This window comes from Rana temporaria, chromosome 4 (genome assembly GCF_905171775.1).
Source record: "Rana temporaria chromosome 4, aRanTem1.1, whole genome shotgun sequence".
NCBI lineage: Eukaryota > Metazoa > Chordata > Amphibia > Anura > Ranidae > Rana > Rana temporaria.
This window is the reverse complement of record NC_053492.1, coordinates 182,659,942-182,681,693: the sequence shown is the minus strand read 5'-3', so window position 1 is coordinate 182,681,693 and position 21,752 is coordinate 182,659,942. Positions and strand designations below refer to the sequence as shown.

The following is a 21,752-nucleotide window of genomic DNA, read 5'->3' as shown; positions in this document are numbered from 1 at the left end:
ACCCATTTTTTAAAAGTAGTGCCAAATCCGAATTTAGCTAGGACTTCAAAAAGATAGGGCCATTCGACTGAGTCGAAGGCCTTGTGAGCGTCCAAAGCCAATACAGCTCGGGAGCCAGTCGTGTCATGAACCGCTTGTATATTGGTAAAGAGTCTGCGTAAATAAATAGATGTCGATCGTCCAGGCATAAATCCAGTTTGGTCCGCCCCTATAATAGTAGTAATTACTGTATTTAATCGTTGGGCAAGCACCTTAGCCCGAATTTTTACATCCGAGTTAATAAGTGAAATTGGCCTATACGATGACTCTGCACTTTATAATTGGCCCGGTGGCTGGGTAAGAGGAGGGGGGTCAAACTTTCGAGAGATTGGGCTGCAGCCCCATCTCCATAAGTTTTGGAGAGTGAACAGTAAGTGGAATCAAATATACCTGGGACAAACATAAATCTATGCTTAAACAAAAACGTAAAAAAACAAACAAAACAAATATGTATACAGCATGTATATACTGTATAATACACTATATTGTCAAAAGTATTGTGTTAGAGTGGAGACTGCGAGTCAGGGCTTCTCGTCCAACATCAGTGCCTGACCTCACAAATGCGCTTCTGGAAAAATAGTCCTAAACCTTGTGGACAGCCTTCCCAGAAGAGTTGAAGCTGTTATAGCTGCAAAGGGTGGGCCAACTCAATATTGAACCCTGCGGACTAAGACTGGGATGCCATTACATTTTTTATAAGGGAGGGCGTCCCAATACTTTTGACAATATAGTGTATGTGTCAAAAAAGGCAGACGCAATGGACCAGTTGGCCTCTTTTCTGCTGTCACACCGCAAGAACACAAGTGTGAAAATTGGATATTTATATTTAGTTTTTCACACAATGGTTGCTTCCATGCATGTATTTGTACAAAGACGAAAGCATGCCATAAACACAACAAAGAGGTGGTGTCAGTGGCTTCTATTTTACAAAGAGGAAATCATAATATAGGAAATCATAATATAATAGTAAAAGATGATCAACAGACACACCTACTGGACTGTGCTTTGCAATACCTGTATGGGCACAGGAATCCAATCTGCTCCGATGTACATTTCTCCCAAGTTCAAACATCAGCCAAATGTCACTCAGGGGCTGATTCTAATGTTGCTTGTTGGTGCAGCCAATACCCAAACATTTAGACCACCCAGCAAAGATTTCCTCATGTCACATTATTACATTTGATATGCTTTTCATAATTTGTTTACATTTGTCAGTGCTTTAATCTTAAGTGATTATTCTGAAATGATTCAAAACTAGTGAATGTGTACTCTTTTCAGAACGGAGAAGGTTGAGGATATTAGAAATACTGCTGAAGAGTAGTTTTAGTAGGTAAGGTGTGGTGGCTAAGAAGCACGATGCGAACATTGAGGATCGAGGCTTGTGTGCAAGGGGAGGGGAGTAAAATTATTTTAAAATTACTTTATTATTATACCAGCCCTCAAAATTTCCACTCGCCTACTAGCATTTGGCGAGTGGATTTAAGCTGGGGGCGAGTGATGACAGGGCTACATGACCAATCTCCCTCCAATCTGTGCCTACACTTAGAGTCCCGATGAGATTGGCGGCCGAAGAGGAAAGGTGCATGCTCGGGAAAAGTAGTCTGGTGAGCCACGCACAGGCAGAGCAGTACACAGGTGCTCTCCTTACAATTTTCATTAAGCCATGGGACCTAACAGTATGACCTCTCTGAGCCTGCCCCCCTCCCCCGGGCCCCGACCAATGTAGCTGGAGAGCAGAAAGTAATGAGTGAGGTGGAGGATTGCAAAAATTACCACTCCGGTGCAGCGCTCACTGAAAGTTGCCCTGACATGAGAGCGGCAGCCTTCTAGTTTGTGCAGTTTTCTTTTCCTTGTGCTCTATGTAAGTGTCCAACAGTTTAGCCTGAGCACTGTGAACAGACTGGTCTCAATGTGTGCTGTGCTATGGTGTCAATGGCTGTGCAGTTGTGTGGATCTCAGCGCTGGATTGTACTCCCTCCCGCTGTGCTGCAGCTCCTCTCCTCTCTGCCAGCCTGAATAAAAGGGGGAAGTGGGGACATGCAAGCGTGGAGCCACACACAGGCTCCTGATGATGAGATGAATGGGAGAGAGAGAGAGAGAGGATGGATGGGAGTTGCAGAGGAGACAGCAAGAGAATGGGGAAGAGACCCAGTTCTAGTGCCCTGTCCCTCTGGTCTGCCCCCAGTGCCCTGTCCCTCTGGTCTGCCCCCAGTGCCCTGTCCCTCTGGTCTGCCCCCAGTGCCCTGTCCCATTTTGTTAAAGTTGTTGTTGGTATTATTTAATTTTGTAACTTGATTCTGCATAAAACATTGTCATTCCATGAGATAATCTACGAGGGCGTGTTTTCGGGTGCAATTAGGCGCAGGGCAGTGTATGAATTAGGTGGGGCAACTGGTGGCAAGTAACTCTTGAGGCCTGGCTAGTAGCTCAGGACTTGGAATTTATGAGCCCTGGTTATACAAATGATTTGGGGTTCTCTTAGAAACTCTGGATCATGCCAGAAGTCAGCTTTTTAATGCAATATCAAAATAGAAGTATGTTTCTGACTGGTTGCAAATTTAAACATCTGGATTTTTTTATAACTTGTATTAATCGGTCACACTGTGGCTTATTATATCATATTGTGGCTCTAAAAATTGTTGTGGACCTTTGCATTCTTAATGCTCCAAGGAAGTAATTTCCGATTTATTCTTGTTGATGCTGTCAGCAGGGATGGACTGGCCATTGGGACTACAGGGAGTTTCCCGGTGGGCCGATGGCTCAGTGGGCCGGCTTCAGTGACAGCGGACCGCCTCCCCCCTCCGCTCCTCTGTCTCTCCCTCCCCACAGCACTCGCCTGGGGGGAACAAAGAAGCAGGGGGAGGAGCAGGGGGGACGACAGAGGAGCATGGGGGGGGGAGGGGACAGACAGCTGACTCAACAGCTATGGCCTGGGAGTTTCTCACTTCTGCTTAATCTTGTCCCATAAGGGGGGCACCGAACTGATTCTTTGCCCTGGGTGAAATAATGTCTAACTTCCCCACTGGTACTGCCTATAAGAGTACCAGTACCAGCCATTCTACTCTAATAAATAGAACGGCTAGTGGCTAGTGAAGGGGGAGAGGGGGCTTGGGTGGTCAGGGGGGTGCGGGAGTTGTCCGGCCGCCATGGGAGAGACCTGTCAAAGTGGGCCAGTCTGGATAAAGTCCAGGGCCAAATTTCTGTCCCAGTCCAGCCCTGGCTGTCAGACGCCTCAATAAGGATTCTATAGAAGTATTTAAACATTTATAGATTAAAATTAACTTCTCAGAATAGGAATCGAATAACTGTCATTGATATGGCAGATGTCTTCTAACGTATGAAAGTTGCAACGGTTATAACCCCTGTCCGTTTTTTTTTTCTTTTTTTTTGCCATCTGTTTCCTGTTGGGGAAATTTACCTTGACTCCCTGTCCCATGGCCTAAGTGAGAGGAAATTCCTGCAAATTAGCGGAATTCTTTTGGGACCCCCAGGTCACCAGAACTAGTGTGCCCATCAGAAAATTTGCCTTCTATTATATATAATTTCCATGTCCCCTTTAGGGAACTTTAATTGTCCTGATTATCAACGACACTATGAATGAAATTCAAAATTTTGAGTTGCCACCAGAACAGGAATAGAGGGGAAATCTTAAAATTGGGTCACCTCTGACAATTGAGGGTAAGAGGGTATTTTCTTCACATTTTAATTATAATCTATTAAGTCTACAGGACAGCAAGTGAAGGGAAATCTCCCTGATGAGACAGAGATGGCAATACTAATAAAAAACAAATATTTTAGTGGTCTTAATCCTCACCCACTTACCTTGGCTCAGAAAAGGTAACCTAGGCTAATTAATGAGAGGGCATGAATCCTAAATAAAGCCTCGTCGTACACATGGGCCGAATGTTGGGAGACATCGGGCAGTTAAAAAACAAAATTGCCAGTCGTCTGGCCAGCTTCTGTCAAACGAGCATAATGGAAAACCAGCAGCCGACTGACTCCCAATCAGCGCTCCCAGCCAATGGTGGAAAGCTGAGGGCGCAGATCGGGAGTTCGTCGCAGCTGGTCTTTCAGCATTCTCTTTTTTTCATCTACCCGCTGGGTTGAATGGGAAAAAAAACTCATATTGTGTACCAGGCTTAAGGCCCCATTCACACAACCATCCCATTCAGATTCACCTTTCATTTTTTCAGGCTGATCTAAATAGAATCTCAATGTCAATCTGCGGACTGGAGGATGTAAACGACCGTGCATTCATTTACATTCAATTATCTAGGTAAAAAAAATGGAAAGGGCTTTTGTCCTTTTCCAGACCAAATGTGAGACCTAAGTCTCCTTAACGGATGCGAATAGGTTACTAAAGTACGAAAATTCTCATATGTCAGAAAAACAATTTGGTGATGTAATGTATTTGTATTGTATAGGAAAATCGTACGATCTGGTATTGTATGAGAACATTTTTGTGTTTGTCCCTACGGAAAATTTCAGACGAAAGCTGTGTAGTAACGATCAGATTATCGTACGATTGTGTCAAAAGCGGAATTTCTTCGTCAAGTTTTTCATTAAAGCAGTAGTAAACCGATGTCTTTTTTTTTTTTTAACCTGCAAGGCAATGTTATAATGTGCTAGTATGCATCGCATACTACCACTTTAAGTGAAACTTACCTTAGAATGAAGCCCTCCAGCAGAGGTCTTCCTTCCGGGTTCACGGACTTCAGCTGTGGGAGTGGCTGGAGTCGCAATGACGTCACTCCTGCGCAAGTGGACTGTGAAAGAATGGGAGGGGTATGCCATTCTTTCACAGTCTGTGCATCGGTGATGTCACCGGCTGCATCTAAAGTAAATATCTCCTAAATGGTGCATGTTTATGAGATATTTGCTGTACCTATAGATAAGCCTTATTATAGGCTTACCTATAGATAAATATCATGCATGGGAGTTTACTTCCACTTTAAGTTCTGGGTTTAAGGAGGAGAAAAAACTGAATAGACATAGCTTTGTGTCTCTCCAATTTAGCAGGGGATCTGTTCAGAAGCCATCCATGAAAAAGGAGCCAAAGTTACATAGTAGGTGAGGTTGAAAAAAGACAGCAAGTCCAACCTATGTGTGTGATTATATGTCAGTATTACATTGTATATCCCTGTATGTTGCGGTCGTTCAGGTGCTTATCTAATAGTTTTTTGAAACTATCGATGCCCCCCGCTGAGACCACCACCTGTGGAAGGGAATTCCACATCCTTGCCACTATTTCAGTAAAAAACCCTCTACGTAGTTTAAGGTTAAATTTATTTTCTTCTAATTTTAATGAGTGGCCATGTGTCTTTTTAAACTCCTTTCCGCGAAAAAGTTTTATCCCCATTGTGGGGTCAACAGTACGGTATTTATAAATTGAAATCATATCCCCTCTCAAGCATCTCTTCTCCAGAGAGAACAAGTTCAGTGCTCACAACTTTTCTTTATAACTAATATCCTCCAGACCCTTTATTAGCTGTGTTGCCCTTCTTTGTACTCTCTCCATTTCCAGTACATCCTTCCTGAGGACTGGTGCCCAGAACTGGACAGCATACTCCAGGTGCGGCTGGACCAGAGTCTTGTAGAGTGGGAGAATTATTGTTTTATCTCTGGAGTTAATCCCCTTTTGATGCATGCCAATATTCTGTTTGCTTTGTTAGCAGCAGCTTGGCATTACATGCCATTGCTGAGCCTATCATCTACTAGGACCACCAGGTCCCTTTTCCATCTTAGACTCCCCCAGAGGTTCTCCCCCTAGTGAGTAGATTGCATTCATATTTTTGCCACCCAAATGCATTATTTTACATTGTTCTTGCCCTCCCCATTAAGTAAACCTGCAAAGGGCATAAATAAAACAATTCTCTTTAAGCTAGCAAGTATCAGACAAAGAAATAAAATCTTTTTTATAGATTTGTTCAGGGTATTACAATTCATCTGCAAATTTCTACTGTGGCTTTATTGCAGAAAAAGTCTGTTCTGCAGACAGAAACAAATTGTTAGTTCCAGTGGGTGTGGCCTTGGCGGTGGTGGGGCTGATACTCATTATCCTTCTCGTGGTCCTGCTCTCAAGAAGAAGGCGAAGCCCAGGATATGAACGAATTTGAGACGCTCACATTCACCACTCACAGCAGACTTCATCACCTTACCTCAGCTTTTACAAGCATTTTGCTGCTGCCAAAAAAAAAAAGTACAAAACTCTCAAACATTTGAATTTGTATTCGTTATGATTATGTAATGAAAAGACTGATAGAAATAATTTGGAGTTAGCCGAATGACATGATGAAAGACAATATCTTTTTTTTTTATAATGAAGACCCATTATTAATAAAGGAACAACTAAGTCAGCCCAACCCAGGATGCAGATTTACATTTTACAGATGACTGTAATATATTGTTTTTGGATCCTGTAGTCCTGTGGTTCTCATTCAAGATTACAAGGAGTCTGCAGGATGATGATTGGTCTGTGATCACCCACATATTAACAAATTAAAATTATTTTAAATAAGAATTAGAAAGTGTTTGTGATTTATTTTTCATCTCTGTCACATACAATTTGAAATACAGTATTTTATTTATGTGTATTCATAGAAAGCCTTGTATCCTCTGAAAATAATGCATAGTGTTTCATGACTAGAGAAGGGGATAGGAAAGGACTGGTGAAGGACAGGTTCCCTTTACTGTATAATCATTATTATTATACAGGATTTATACAGTTTGCCCAGCACTTTACGCCGTATAAGAGCCACAGCTCTCATCCACACAATGCCAGAAGTAAAGCATTGCCAGTACATTCTGGCATGAGTGAGACTAGGAATTTGAAACTAAACAGCATCGATCGAGACCTAGGATTACTGCAAAACAAAAATTATCTGTCTAGTGGGCGGCAACTCCAATCTTTTTACTGTTAAATACCTATATTTATTTCTGTTAGCCAGCTCTGTGGTTTCACCTGCCAGCTACTACATCCGCTTCTGTGTTCTGTAGTGATGTAGTCATTGGTGGGAAAAACCACAAAGCTCTGCAGGAGACATGCTGACAAACCAGGAAGTGTCAGATAGCAGCGGTGTTCGTAACTCTACCTCAGAGTAAATAATTTTACAAATAAGTCTCCAACTTCTTCTTTTATACCAGGGGTGCTCAAACTATTGAAGAGCAAGGGCCTCTTAAGTGATTTGGTAACTGGTCTCGGCCCACAATGAACTATGGGGTTTTACCACACCCCAAACCACAAATGTAAACAAGCTCTTACTGTCCTGAGCCCCCTATAAGGCTGCTTTCACACTGATGTGCTGTGGTTTACCCACACCATGGGTACAGCAGAGTTCACCTTCGGCTTTCCTGCGGATTAGCTGCTTTCAGTAAGTGCGCCAAACCTGCAGTCTATTAAGTTTATGGCTCAGTGCAAACAACCTGCAAGAAAGCCACACTGTACCTGTGGATTAGTGTGAAAGCATCCTAATAACCATTTTTTATAAGTGCTAATATGGCCATTGCAAAAGTGCAGTGTATGTGAGATTTAATACACAGACTTTTTCCTCTTCCTGCTTATGCTGGCATCACTCTCCAGACTGCTAGAAAGTACCTGGGTGAAGTGCACTTAGTGTCACTCTGCCTGAGACAGGAGCTGGCACTACAGAGGAAGCCTAAACTTAAGTGGCCCCTGCTCCCTCCGTAGCCGCCTGCTTCCTCCACTGCCAGCACTGGTTCCATGTACTTTGATGCACTGGGATGACAGGTCAATAACACCGTTGATCACGGTCTGGGCTTGCTGACCCACCATCCCAGAACATGCGCTTCCCTGGTTTGGGGTCGAGGGCCACATCAAAGGACTCTGAGGGCCACAGGTTGAGCACCCTTGTTTGACACAGTGCTTCACTATCAAACTTTTTATCCTAGCGACAAGGATGAGTTAATGTGAGTATTTTACATATGATTGGAACAGAATGGAAAATTAAAAATAACAGTTTGTGTCAAAAATTTGCATTTTAGCACATTTTATTAAAGGAAACCTGTACTTGAGTAGTACGAATGCTACCATTGCTGCTCTTGTTGTCTGAAAATGTCATGCTGAACAACTATTTGGGGCCCATTCACACCTCAGTTTAGGTGCATTTAAAGCAGAGTTCTACCCAGAAATGGAACTTCTGCTGATCCGGTTCCCCCCCCCCCTCCAGGGTCACATTTGGCACCTTTCAGGGGGAGGGGGGAGCAGATACCTGTCTAATTCAGGTATTTTCTCCCACTTTCGGCAAAAGAGCGCTTCAGCATCCACAGCGAACTACGCCATGTCTGGCCCCTCTTCAATGCCCCCCCCGCTGTCTTCTGGGAGACAAACAAGTCCCAGAAGACAGCAGGGACCATTAAGAACATGAAGCATGACTAGCACATGTGCAGTAGGAACAGGCTGTGAAGCCGCAAGACTTCACTTCCTGATTCCCTTACTGAAGATATCGGAGCCTCCACCTGGAGCTGAGGGACGGGACGGTTTCTGCTGAGGACATCACGAGCACCCTGGACAGGTAAGTGTCCTTATTTTAAAAGTCAGTAGCTGCAGTATTTGTAGCTGCTGACTTTAAATTTTTGTTTTGCAGGCGTAACTTTGCTTTAACACATGTGCATTATGTGCAGTAATGTGCATTATGTTGTGTGTTAATATGCATTGCGTTATTTGAATGAGTTGCCTACACACCAAAAATATGGCCTGCACATTTTTGTAACATGGTGCTGTGTTGCAGTGTTGCAACGAACGCAAGTTACTTTAGTGCGTTGGGGTACCAATAAAAATGAATGTCACCGCAATACAGTAGCATAGCTCCCAACTGTAATTCTGATTTGGAACTATGTCTTTCTTTCTTTCCTTCTTTCCTCCTCATTTGTCCCTCATTTTGGTCAGATCTACAATATATAGTTATATACAAAATGCACTTTTTATCTTTCAAAAAGTGTTTTGAAGTGCTAAGCCCTTCATCCAATTTCCAAATTGCTACATTTGTAAATTTAAAAGAAACAGATTCTCAGAAAAGGAATTCTCACTTTAACAACCCTGCTGATCTGCATTCCAGTTCCAGGTCAGTGTTTAGCAGCCAGAGGTAGCCGAAGGAATTTGTGTACTTATTTGTCAGTACAGGTTTGCTATGGGTTTTTGACTCTGTAGAATGCATGTACATAAAAAGCTCAAAAGACCCAGTTCATACTTCGCATAGCGGGAACTAGTGTTCCTTCTCGCAATATTTAAAGCGTGATTGACACAAGGAAACACGTGTCGTGCATGGGGCAGCCCATTCAATTTAGTAGGCTGCCGTATGCACATTTGTTGTCCAAAAGAAGCTTCTGCTCTGTTTTCAGTGACAAGCTTAGTGCAATTTTTAACCGCAAGCTTTGCTGCAATTGCTGCGCAAATACAATCGCAGCATAATCACACCACATTTGGGATGTCATTAAAAATAATGGCACCCAAAGGCACATCGCACGTTTGCTTTATGTGAACGGGGGTTCAAGGCTAAAGCCTCGTACACACGATCAGTCCATCCGATGAGAACGGACCGATGGACCGTTTTCATCGGTTAACCGATGAAGCTGACTGATGGTCCGTTGCGCCTACACACCATCGGTTAAAAAAAACGATCGTGTCAGAACGCGGTGACGTAAAACACAACTACGTGCTGAAAAAAACGAAGTTCAATGCTTCCAAGCATGCGTCTACTTGATTCTGAGCATGCATGGATTTTTAACCGATGGTTGTGCCTACTAACGATCGTTTTTTTCCCATCGGTTAGGAATCCAAGTTGGCTTTTTTTTAACCGATGGTTAAATAACCTATGGGACCCACACACGATCGGTTTTGACCGATGAAAACAGTCCATCAGACCGTTGTCCTCTGTTTAACCTATCGTGTGTACGAGGGAGGCCTAGGGCTTCATTCCCACTGGTGCTAAGGCTTGTAGACTGTAAATGGGATGTTTACTTACCCCATGTAAGTGTATGGGGATGCAAACTGTGTGCCTTTGATGCCGCTCACCTTTACACCTGCCAAATTAGGATAAGTCTGTGCAGGTGTTGCATCCCCATACACTTACATGGGCTGCCTTCACACAGCACCTGGAGGCTCAAGCCGCATAAACAAATGCCCATTCAGGGTCTTGGGGGCCTCAGCACCCATGTGAATGAGGCCTAAAACTGCTCTCTGCTGGACAGGGCAGATATTTAAAGCCATGAAAACAAAACTCCATCCTTAAAGTTGGGTTGCACATTTGGTTTATGTCTAGGGTAGATTTAGGGCACCAGAAAATGAAGTTATAATTACTTGTTTCCGGGAAAGGGGATAACTGCTGCTCCCCCACTTTCCCCATGTGCACTGTCCCTTGGCATGCTCATGTTCAATACAGGGCTATGGATCCTGTATTGTACTCAATGTTGTAAGAGGAACTTGCATGACTCAGGAAAGAAAAAGCTTGCAGGCTACCAACCATTGAGTAATTGCCAGTTAAAGAATTCCAAATCATCCTGTGAAATCCTTTCAGTAGTTCCTATGAACAGTGAGCATGACAAAACTACTTCACTGCTTGGTGTAGTGGACAGACCTGAATGCCTCAGACACCCAGTCTGACTTGCCCATTTGCTGTGCATATAGTTACATAGTTAGAAGACAAAACTCCATCTAGTTCAACCAATAAAAAAAACATACAAATTGAATAGTTTATTGATTGACAGGCCAGGAATGACTTGGCCTTTCATGCCCAACGATTCCTGCATAAAAGCGATTGGCAAGCTATGGGTATGATGAGGACTATGTGGGCCTTGGCATATAATGAAGACAATATGGGCATATACAAAAGTAATTGATTGCCAATGTTTATAACGGCAACAAAGCTGCCCTCCAATCTCATCTACATTTATGCCCATTCAATTCTACAATTCCTATTGCATGATGGGAATCGTGGTTTCTCCTAGCAACTTATCCTCCTCCATGAGACCTCTTCCAGGTACACAGCCATAGATGCTTTTTCTCATTGGGAGTACAGTATATACTCGATCATTAGCCGACCCGAGTATAAGCCGAGGCACCTAATTTTACCACAAAAAATGGGAAAACGTATTGACTCGTGTATAACCCTAGGGTGGCAAATGCAGCAGCTACTGGTACGATACATTTCAAAATAAAAGGTATGTAAGGCAAAAAATATTGTTTTAGTCTATACAAAAATATAGTTTTATGTGACAGGCAAAGCATGCTGAGTGTTAGAGTCCAACAGCAGCAATAGATGATGATGGATACAAATTGTCAAACGCTGAACCTTCATCTGCATATTTGCTTTACATGTATCACAAAAAGTACCCATAGTGAGGGCATGTTATTCTTTCATCAGGCAAGTTCAGACCCTATAAACCCTTTTTTTATACACACACCTCTCCTCTCCCTCCCTCTGCTTTTTTTAATAACACACAGCAGTATACCGGTATATCTCAAGCTCTGTCACGGAGCTGGAGTCTAAACTGTTCGGCAGCTGGTGTGTGCGGGTGTTCTCGGGGCCGATCGAAGTGCCTCCTCTCCCTCCCTCCCTCCGCTTTTTTAATCACACACAGCGGTATATGTCTTGCGCTGTGTCACGGAGCTGGAGTGTGAATTGAACTGTTCGGCTGCCGAACAGTTCAATTCACACTCCAGCTCCGTGACACAGCGCGAGACATGTACTGCTGTGTGTGATTAAAAAAGCAGAGGGAGGGAGAGGAGAGGCGGCACTTGGATCGGCCCCGAGAACACCCGCACACACCAGCACAAATCCAAATTAATTAAGGTCGAATCTGTCAGACGGAACAGCTTAACTGTACGATGCTGCAGTCGTACATTTCCAGTCAAATGTTCCGTCTACAAGCTATAGAAGAATTCTAATGTTGTATGACACTAGTAATAATTAAATTTATAAATTATTATTACTAGTCAACCAACATTCGAATTCTTCTATAGCCTATGGCCGGAGCATTTGACCGAAAATGTATGATTGTCGCGTTGTACAGTTTAGATGCTTGTCGAATCTTCTTAGAACTTTCAACAGACACCATAAGCCTTCAATGAGAGATTCAACGTTTGTATGTTTTTCACGGCTTCATCGAATCTTCGTTGTTCATTATGAATGGTCTACCCCAACACTGTCTCTATAATGTCGAATCTTTCCTCTCTTTGTAGAATAATCTTGGACTAATAGAGTTAAGGTTAGGCACATTCGACCACAGGTTCGTGAGACACAGATTGCTATTGTCAGCGTCATGTCGAATCTCCTATCTATATCGAACTGTTGTAGCAACGAAAATAAAGCATTTTTTTTATGTCGGATCTTTTGGATTTCGGATTCTGCGCGTTCGTTTTTGTTTGTTAAAACAATAACTAAAATACACGAAATTCGGACGAAAATGCATTCGGGCGAAAACGAATGCACATGTCTAGTATTCACAGGCAAAACTGTAACCATCTGACAAGCTTCAGAACATAATACTGCCCCCAGAACCCTCACACCCATTGGGTGAAACATGTCAGAGGAGAAGTTTTGGAGACAGGGCCATGTAGCTTTTCGGCTGATTAAAATATGCCTGGGAAGACATCATCAGTGTGTGGCTTTTGTTTTTGATTTGTCCAAAATATGTAAAGAAAGTTCTGAGGTTTGGTATTCAGAAAGGGTACAAAAGAGGCACAATCTGGAAAACTAATGGATCAGTGGGCACAAAAATATGAATAAACTGAAAAAGTTAAGTAATTTTTATGCCGCATTTTCTTCAGCTTCATCCCTTGAAACATCATACCAGATTTAGAATGTTGGAATAAAGCAAATCTCGGTGGAATGTATCTACACATAACAACTGTCAATATGAAAGCAAAAACAAAATTGATGATACATTAAACACCATACATGTTAAATAGCATGTGCTTTGCTCCCCCTTCCAATATATTCATCTTTCTTGTGTTCTTATGCCAATCCATTTGGCAACCAAGAGCAGACTTAAATATCCAATACTTCTTGATATGAGGAGCAGGTAAGTCAATCCTCTTCATGATGCATCTCTGGGAATCCAGCATCCAAGTCCCAGCCAGAGTAAACTGAAGCTAACGCAAAGCTTCTTCCTTTTGCTCCTGTGGGCAAAAAGTGGTGGGGTAGGCAAGGTAATGTGGCTATAAGCTGCCAGGGGGACCCCACTTAAAGTGGAACCTAATCCATCAAAAAATTAAGCTTTTCTTGATCCAGACCCCCCTGCCCCAATAGGATGTTGTTCCCTCTTACACAAAAAGAATACCTGCCTTTTGTACTGCAGTAACCCAGAAAGGCATTGTGCCCCAGTGCTCTATTCAATTTATTGAAGAGGACAACCACATTGCAGAACTGTGCGCTAATGAAGATGTGACACTGTTGTTTCTGATATGGCAGAGACCTGCGGCATATCTGAGCATGTGCAGACATTTCCGTGCAATGTGCAAAAAATGTCACAGAACCCCATAATGTTTGACGTCAGAACTGGGGCAGCTTAACTACGCTTGTGTGGAATGTCTGCGCATGCACCAGATAATTAAAGATGGTGATGCCAAAGACAAGCCAGGGGGATAACAATATCCCTGGTGATGTTCCGCTTTAAATGAACCTGCTACCTTCCCCTGCAAATTAACTTTAATTATTAAGCTAAAATGTTGAAATCAATAAGGGAAAACTGTATAGTTTCATATATGACACCGCAGTAGGATGGGGCAAAAAGTCTTTGGGGGAGAGAGCTGGAGAGGAGGTGAGTATTGCAGTGTTTTCCAAAATATATACAGTATATATTCTTTTTTAAGTCTTGGAAAAATTAAATTTTAACTTTCCCCAAAGCTGGAATTTGACTTTAGGGGCCCTTTAAATTATTTTGTGTTAACTGGCGCTTAATTATCCACACAAACCATTTAATTCCCTGTTTCTTTACATCTTTTAGCTGCTGAATAATTACTACTAAAAGAGACATATTCTCTTGTGAGAACGACATACTAGGTTAATTTCACCTTATGCAGCATATTTGCAATGTAGGCATGAATAAATGACTTCAGAGCACAACTAATGGAAAACAACCAGTGATCTTAGGCCTCGTACACACGACCGAGTTTCTCGGCAAAAACCATCAAGAAACTTGCTGGGATTTTTTTTTTGCCGAGGAAACCGGTCGTGTGTACATTTTTCGACGAGGAAACTGTCGAGGATCCCGTCGAGCCAAAAAGAGAGCATGTCTTCTTTTTCCTCAACGGGAATGGAGAAACTTGCCTTGTCGAGTTCCTCGACAGTCTAACAAGGAACTCGACGTGGAAAACGATGTGTTTCGCTCGTCGAGTTCCTCGGTCGTGTGTTCCTTGTTAGGCTGTCGAGGAACTCAACAAGGCAAGTTTCTCCATTCCCGTCGAGGAAAAAGAAGACATGCTCTCTTTTTGGCTCGACGGGATCCTCGACAGTTTCCTTGTAGAAAAATGTACACACAACCGGTTTCCGTGGCAAAAAAAAAATCCCAGCAAGTTTTTTGCAGATAAACTCGGTCGTGTGTGCGAGGCCTGAGAAACAACTATTTTAACATGTTTATTTCAGGCATCTTATAACTGTCATTTGTTTTCTCTTTACAGAGGAAGTGTGCTCATATGATCGCAATATGATTGCCGTGGCTGTAGCTGTAACTATATTAATTATCATAATCATTGCAATAGTTATATTCTTCATTTGTCACAAGAGGCGATCATCTGGATATCAGCGGATTTAACCACAAGGGGAAATCATCCCCATCATGTGTATCTTTACAATGAAGACAACAACCAACAGCCACTTCCTTTAACTATGGAAAACGAAAAACTAAAGCTTTCTTATTAATGACAAAATGAATGATTATTTTTCTTGACAAAATGACAATGCTCCTAATTTTTCTGAAAAAGGTTTCACCACTGGGTAGACACTAATTTACTAGAAGTCTGAGTACAGACAGACACAGGGAAGGCAGTAAGATATATGTTGCTTTAAAGTAAACCTGTGGCTACTGTTAAGATGTCAAACTGTCACTTACTTTCATTAGAAGGCCCCTGGTGCCTGCACATCAAGTTTCTTTCCCTGGGAACCTCGACCCCTACAGGAATCTATTACAACAACAATGATTATCTTCCATTGCTTCCAGCTGGTTATCCCCTTTCACCTCCTTTACCTCACCATTGACCCATGACAGTGGTTGTTAGCCTTGCCAGACATTACTGAAGTGTGGTAAATAGTAGAGGATGTACAAGAGCCAGCTACAGCAGAGGATGGTTGCTTTTTGCATATCAGCCCACAATGTCTGGAGCTCTAAGGGCAGTCTACATGGAAAGGTCACTAGTGTTCAGGTTCATGGTGGTGCCTGTTAATGACTTTTAAAGGTGAACTCCAAGCAGAAGTAAAAGGCATATGTAGCACTTACCCCCGAAGGGGACGCTGATAATAACCCAGGTCCCCCTTGCTGATACAGAGGCTGCCAGTCACAACCACAGTCTGATGCCTTTTTAGTATTTATTGCTGAGAAACTTAAAACAGGGATTTAGGGTCACAGCATGCTCCAAAACAATATTTGCAATCAATAGGAGGACAATCTTCTCACTAAATCCTCATAACTACAGCCACACGTGAAAGTCCAAAACCAGGTCCTACACACAGGGGTTGATTTACTAAAGGCAAATCCACTCTGCACTGCAAGTGTACTTGAAAGTGCACTTGGAAGTGCAGTCGCTGTAAATCTGATGTGAAGATCTGAAATGAGGGGAAGCTCTGCTGATTTTATCATCCAACCATGTACAAGCAAAAATGCTGTTTTTTATTTTCCTTGCATGATCCTCTCGGATCTACAGCAAATGCACTACCAAGTACACTTGTAGTGAAAAGTCAATTAGCCTATAGTAAATACCCCCCCTTGTCCCAGTAGCTGTAAAGTACTTAGGGCCAGATTCACAAAAGAGATACGACGGCGTATCTCCTGATACGCCGTCGTATCTCTGAGATACGATTGTCGTATCTATGCGGCTGATTCATAGAATCAGTTACGCATAGATAGCCCTAATATCTGACAGGTGTAATTGACTTACGTCGGATCTAAGGATGCAATTCTAGGCCGGCCGCTAGGTGGCGATTCCATTGCGGTCGGCGTAGAATATGCAAATGACTAGTTACGGCGATTCATGAACGTACGCTTTACCCGTCGCTCTAAATTTACGTTGTTTCCGTTGAGATACGCCGCGTAAAACTAAGGCTGCCCTCTAGGTGGCCTAGCCAATGTTAAGTTTGGCTGTCGTTCCCGTCGTTTGCGTAAGTCGTCCGTGAATGGCGCTGGATGCCGTTAACGTCAAAACCCAATGACGTCCTTGCGATGTCATTTAGTGCAATGCACGTCGGGTAATTTGACGGACGGAGCATGCGCAGTACGTTCGGCGCGGGAACGCGCCTGATTTAAATGGTGCCTGCCCCATTTGAATTAGGCGGGCTTGCGCCAAGCGGATTTACGTTACACCGCCGCAAGTTTACAGGTAAGTGCTTTGTGAATCAGGCACTTACGCTGTAAACCTGCGGCGGTGTAACGTAAATGGGGAACGTTACGCCGCAGCAGCGTAACGTATTTGTCTGTGAATCTGGCCCTTAGCTTCCACCAGGAGATCCTCTGTGAGGGAGATAACAGTATCTTCTACAGACCAGAACGTCTGGCAGTGCCTCCAGCACTGGTCCTTTAACAGTCTTACCTAGGCCCTCAATCCAGCTCCTTCTGCAGCCCAGACTGCAGCAAAAAGTCCCTTTGCAAACTTCTCCAGGCGCTCAGCCTAGCTGCTGAAGCCCAGACTGAAATCCTTGACACAGTAAAGCTTCCTCCAGGAGCTGAGCAGAATGAAGACTACATTGTCTCACAGGGTGACAACCCTGAATTTGAAAAGTATTAATGCTGCACATTGCAGATCCCTTGCATTCAAATAGCATTATGTTGACATCAACAGCAGAGACAAATTTCTACCCAAGACTTTACTCTGGAGAGTTTTACCTCCTATGGAGTTTAAAGCAGTATTAAACCCAGTAGCAAACATATATTTAATTTCAGCTTACTAGATCTTAGATGTGATGGCTGCATTCACTTCCTTTTTTAGGCTTTCTATCTTCATGGAGATTTCCTGATGATCCAGCCAGCAAGCTCTCCAGGTGAATGTTACAGTTTAGGCCCCTTCCACACGTGGCGGATCCGCTAGCTCAACGGGAGATCGCACCATTGATCTCAACTGAGCCGCCGGATAATAGGTCCGTCTCTGCTCACTGACCTGTCAGAGCCCCACCGATCTCTATGGGTAGATCGGATAAAAACTGACAGCAAGCCCGTTTTCTACAGATCTCCGCCGATCCGCCAAGATGCATAGCAGAATTATCGCCCATACGTCTGTCTTGAGAGGATCGGATGGCAGACGGGTGTCAGCGGACAGATCTTGACTGAGATCCGCCTGCCCTTAGGAGTCAATGGATAGTCCACTCGGATCCACCTGAAAAACGGACGGGCGGATCCAAGTGGGCTTATCGTGTGAAAGGGGCCTTACAGGGATGAGACAAACCACTTAACGCTGACAGGAGTGATTAAAATGATCAGCTTTTATTTATTTATGTAAAAACTTTATCTTAAAAGGAGAAAAAAACTGTTGGCTGTAACTGATAATATATATGGGCTGGAGTTTGGCTTCAATTTGTTTAGTGTATTATAATCTGCTAATACATTTAACACTACCTTACCCGCAAACTGGCAATTCTGCTGTCTGCTGTGCCTCGTGTGCTCATTCATCCAGAGTTTTGTCTCACTAATTTAGGAGGTGTATTACAGGCCAGACCACCAGGGGAAAAACCTAAAAGAAAACTGATGCAGCCACCACATCTAATGATTGCTATGCTGCAAAATAATACATTTTTGGTTTTGGGTTTAATGCCGCTTAAAGCACATATCTCTCTTAGCAGGACAAATAAAGCTTTCTTATGTAAGGGTAATGAGTAAAGTGCGGCTTTGGTATACAGACAGTGAGAGAAAGCGATGAAGCCTGGATTGCTTTCAGCACCCACAGCTGGAAGGAGAGACACATAGGACCTCATAGGTGTACCAAGGATATGTGAGGGTGACAACGCTGCTGTGCGATTTTACTAAGGAGTAAACAGTGTTGTCACCCTTTGATTATTATTCTAATCACTGATATGTTGGGTATATAGTGTAAAAAAGTTTGAGTTATTATCCTAATAATTCAATCATTAAAATCCTAAAATTAATATCAGGTTCTGCTAGCCTTTTCTCAGTTAAAAATGGCTGATTACAAATACCTCCAGATTTCACTAATCTGTACAGGAAATTATAATATACGATCAAATATCTCAAGCTGTAAAAACGTTAGGAAATTTTAATGAGAACAAAACATAACATTTCGTTATAAAGATGCAAAGTGGATAATTATTTCCCAATGACTTATTTCTGGATGTTCTGTTTGGAGGGTAAAGGTTCTGCTTCACAACATTTTCTAGTAATAATTCCTGTTTCTGACAACAGCTTGTATCTGTGTGTTCCAAATACAAGCTAGCTAGCTAGACCTTCCAGGGTGTCCTCACACGCCTCTAAATACAAACCGCTAACATCTAACTTGATATTATGTATCATTTTTGTTCCCAATGCTTTAGAACTTTAATGAATAATTTTATTAGGTAGCTAAAACTAGATACTATTTATTGCACTGAATATTAGTAAAATTGATACAAACTACTAATACGATGGGAATAATTACAATACACAGTTTGTAAAAAGATAGATGTTATTACTTGCACTCAGGGCCGTCTTAATAGCATCATGGGCCCCTGGGCAAAGTAATGCTCTGGGGCCCCTACAATGACGACAGTGCAGGTAAACAGACATCAAGTAGGTAGGCGGTAGGCGGCAGATTGCCTCCCCTGTGTATCTATCACTCTCAGTACCATCATGGGGCCCCCAATTTCGGGGCAGAGTGGGCTCAAAAACCAGCTGCTTTGGGGAAAGTGCAGGGGCCCCCCTTGCAGCTGGGGCAACTGGGTAGTGCCCAGGTGTGCCCTCTCATTAAGACAGCCCTGCTTGCACTCGTACAAGACACTTTCTCAATTCATGCTTGAGTTGAGCTCAAGCAAGCGATTAGAAACTAGGTTGAAATACATATATTTGATCTGTTGAATAACTTTTAGTTCTGTCAGACAATTTTAACGTCCAGGTACCCCTGACAGATAGACAGTGACCATGCCTTTACATTACATTGCATTAAAGCAATGTTGCATGGGGGAGGACTCATTTCTCCTCTCTTCTGCTGTCAGTATGCTCCAATTATTCAATAATACAAATCCATATTGGCTCCTAGTGCTAGCCTTTCCTTTCCCAATCTGACTGCTGTGGTGTAAGGGAATAATGAAGATAACAAGGTATACTTAGGTACTTATACATGGGAACTTTTTGGCCTTTGGTCAGAGCCGCTGGCTTATCAGCATAATTACTAGATCTTTAGCTCTTCTAATCTCCATCTGATTCACAGTTTGTATTTCCATCAAAACATCACGATTTTGGCCTTCACATCTATTGTTACTCCTCCCAGTCATCTTAAGCCCTGTACACACGATCCGAATTTCCGATGAAAAAAGTCAGACGGACTTTTTCCATCGGAAATTCCGACCGCGTGTACGCACCATTTTTTTAGAGGAATTCCATTGGAGTTTAGATAGAGAACATGTTCTCTTTTTACTCTGATGGAATTCCATTAGAATTCCGATGTGAGTTTTGCCGGGTAAAAGCCTGATCGTGTGTACGGGGCATTGGCCATCATTTTAGCTATCATGCTGCTCCCATTACAAATCCCAGCACATTGATCCACCCCACATCCTTTCATTTAAACAACCCCAACAACACAAGTAGGGCCCATGGCCTTTTAATGTATCTGATTCTTCTAGCCTTCACTTCACACTCCCAGCCCCAGTTATAACCACAAAGTCCATTTATTACCTGCTGATCCTTTAGCACCACACTCAAATTCTTCAACAGCCCTTTAGCCGGCTTTATTCCTCTCTTCTCTACATTTCATAGTTCTGCTATCATTCAGCACAATCCAGCCTCCAGTTCACATTCTAATGCCTTCCTATGGTAAACACGATCAACATTCCTTTCACAACTAAATTAAGAAAACTCACAGCCTGACATCATCCCCCTCCTTTATATTCAACTATAATAGTTCCTCTCCATCTATTGAAAAAAACATTACATGCATTTATGTGTTTAAAATGTCCTCTAAACACAAATCATTGCAGGTTTGACAGTGCCAGTGTGACTGAGGCCTAATTCACAAACACATCAGAGTTCTTTCTAACTGACAGTTGTACAGTTTCCAATTCTCTCTTTCACGCTCTAAGTCCAGACTGTTGCAAAGCCAGGCTAACAAGCCTGTAAAAGACCTGAAGATCTGTAAAAATGATAATCTCTCTGCTTCTAACACATCAAAACATTCCAATCATGCCCTCCAAGTCTTCAACATTCCCATATAAGCCCACTGGCACCTTTGTATTTTTCTACACCTAGTCCTCACAACCTCTTTTTTACATTTGCCCAATTGTTGCCCACATATCCTAACAATTGCTCATTTGTAATACAGGTATTTTCAAGAATATCAATGTTTGTTTAAAGCATCATTTTACTATATTTTAAAGGAGAAGTATGGCCAAAGCATTTTTTGACCATACTTCACATGTGGGTCACAAGAGGGCACTTACTGTAGTTCTGCACTTCTGTGACCAAGATTCATCCTACAGGCAGCTAATGCCGCGTACACACGATCGGTCAAACCGATGAGAGCGGTCTGATGGACCGTTTTCATCAGACCAAACCGATCGTGTGTAGGCCCCATTGGTTATTTATCCATCGGTTAAAAAAATTCAATCTTGTTTTAAATTTAACCGATGGATACCTAACCAATAGAAAAAAAAACGATCGTTTGTAGGCACGTCCAACGGTTCAAAATCCAGGCATGCTCAGAATCAAGTCGACGCATGCTTTGAACTTCGTTTTTTCCAGCATGTCGTTGTGTTTTACGTCACCGCGTTCTGACACAATCGTTTTTTTAACCGATGGTGGGTAGGCACGACTGACCATCACTCAGCTTCATCGGTTAACCGATCGAAAAATCCATCAGACTGTTTTCATCGGATGGACCGATCGTGTGTACGCGGCATAAAGTTTGCTGTGGGATCCCTGACAATAATATCTGTGAGTCATTGAGAGTCTGAGCCAGCCGCTCCCACCCCATCCTTAGACTGACACTACACTGAGCACTGAAGGGGCAGAGCACATAGCAGTGACCGATGTTCATCGCTCTCTACTCAGTGAAGACCAAGAAATGAGAAATCAGTGATCATGCGATCACTCAGTTCTCTATCTTAGAGCCAGAGGAGGACAGCTGCAGCGTTGTGCTGCAGCCACGTAGACATGTATGATTCTTTTTTGTTAAATCCCTTACTTCTCTTTTAATCCTTGGAAGATCTGTCTCTATCAAGCTACAGCACTGTGGGCCCCATATTTGCCTCCGGCACACTATATGCCCTGCTATTAAACCATTGCGTCCATTGCGGTGGAGGGCTACTTACCTTTCCCTTGCTTCACAAGTATGCTTGTATTAGTTCCATACA

At 42.8% G+C, this 21,752-nt stretch overlaps 1 protein-coding gene across 2 annotated transcripts in view; it reads left to right on the top strand.

Moving 5' to 3' along the window:
- The window catches only part of LAMP3 (lysosomal associated membrane protein 3), a 47,743-nt gene extending 32,362 nt beyond the window's left edge, over positions 1–15,381 (top strand). The window contains exon 7 of one of the 2 annotated variants that reach the window (XM_040349446.1): positions 14,675–15,381. In XM_040349446.1, coding sequence (XP_040205380.1) covers positions 14,675–14,808 — 134 coding nt within the window. In that variant the 3' untranslated portion in view covers positions 14,809–15,381. Of the gene's footprint in view, positions 1–6,015; positions 6,560–14,674 lie in introns of those variants that run through there. The other variant, XM_040349445.1, reaches the window with a different exon arrangement.
- Positions 15,382–21,752: the final 6,371 nt, after the last annotated feature.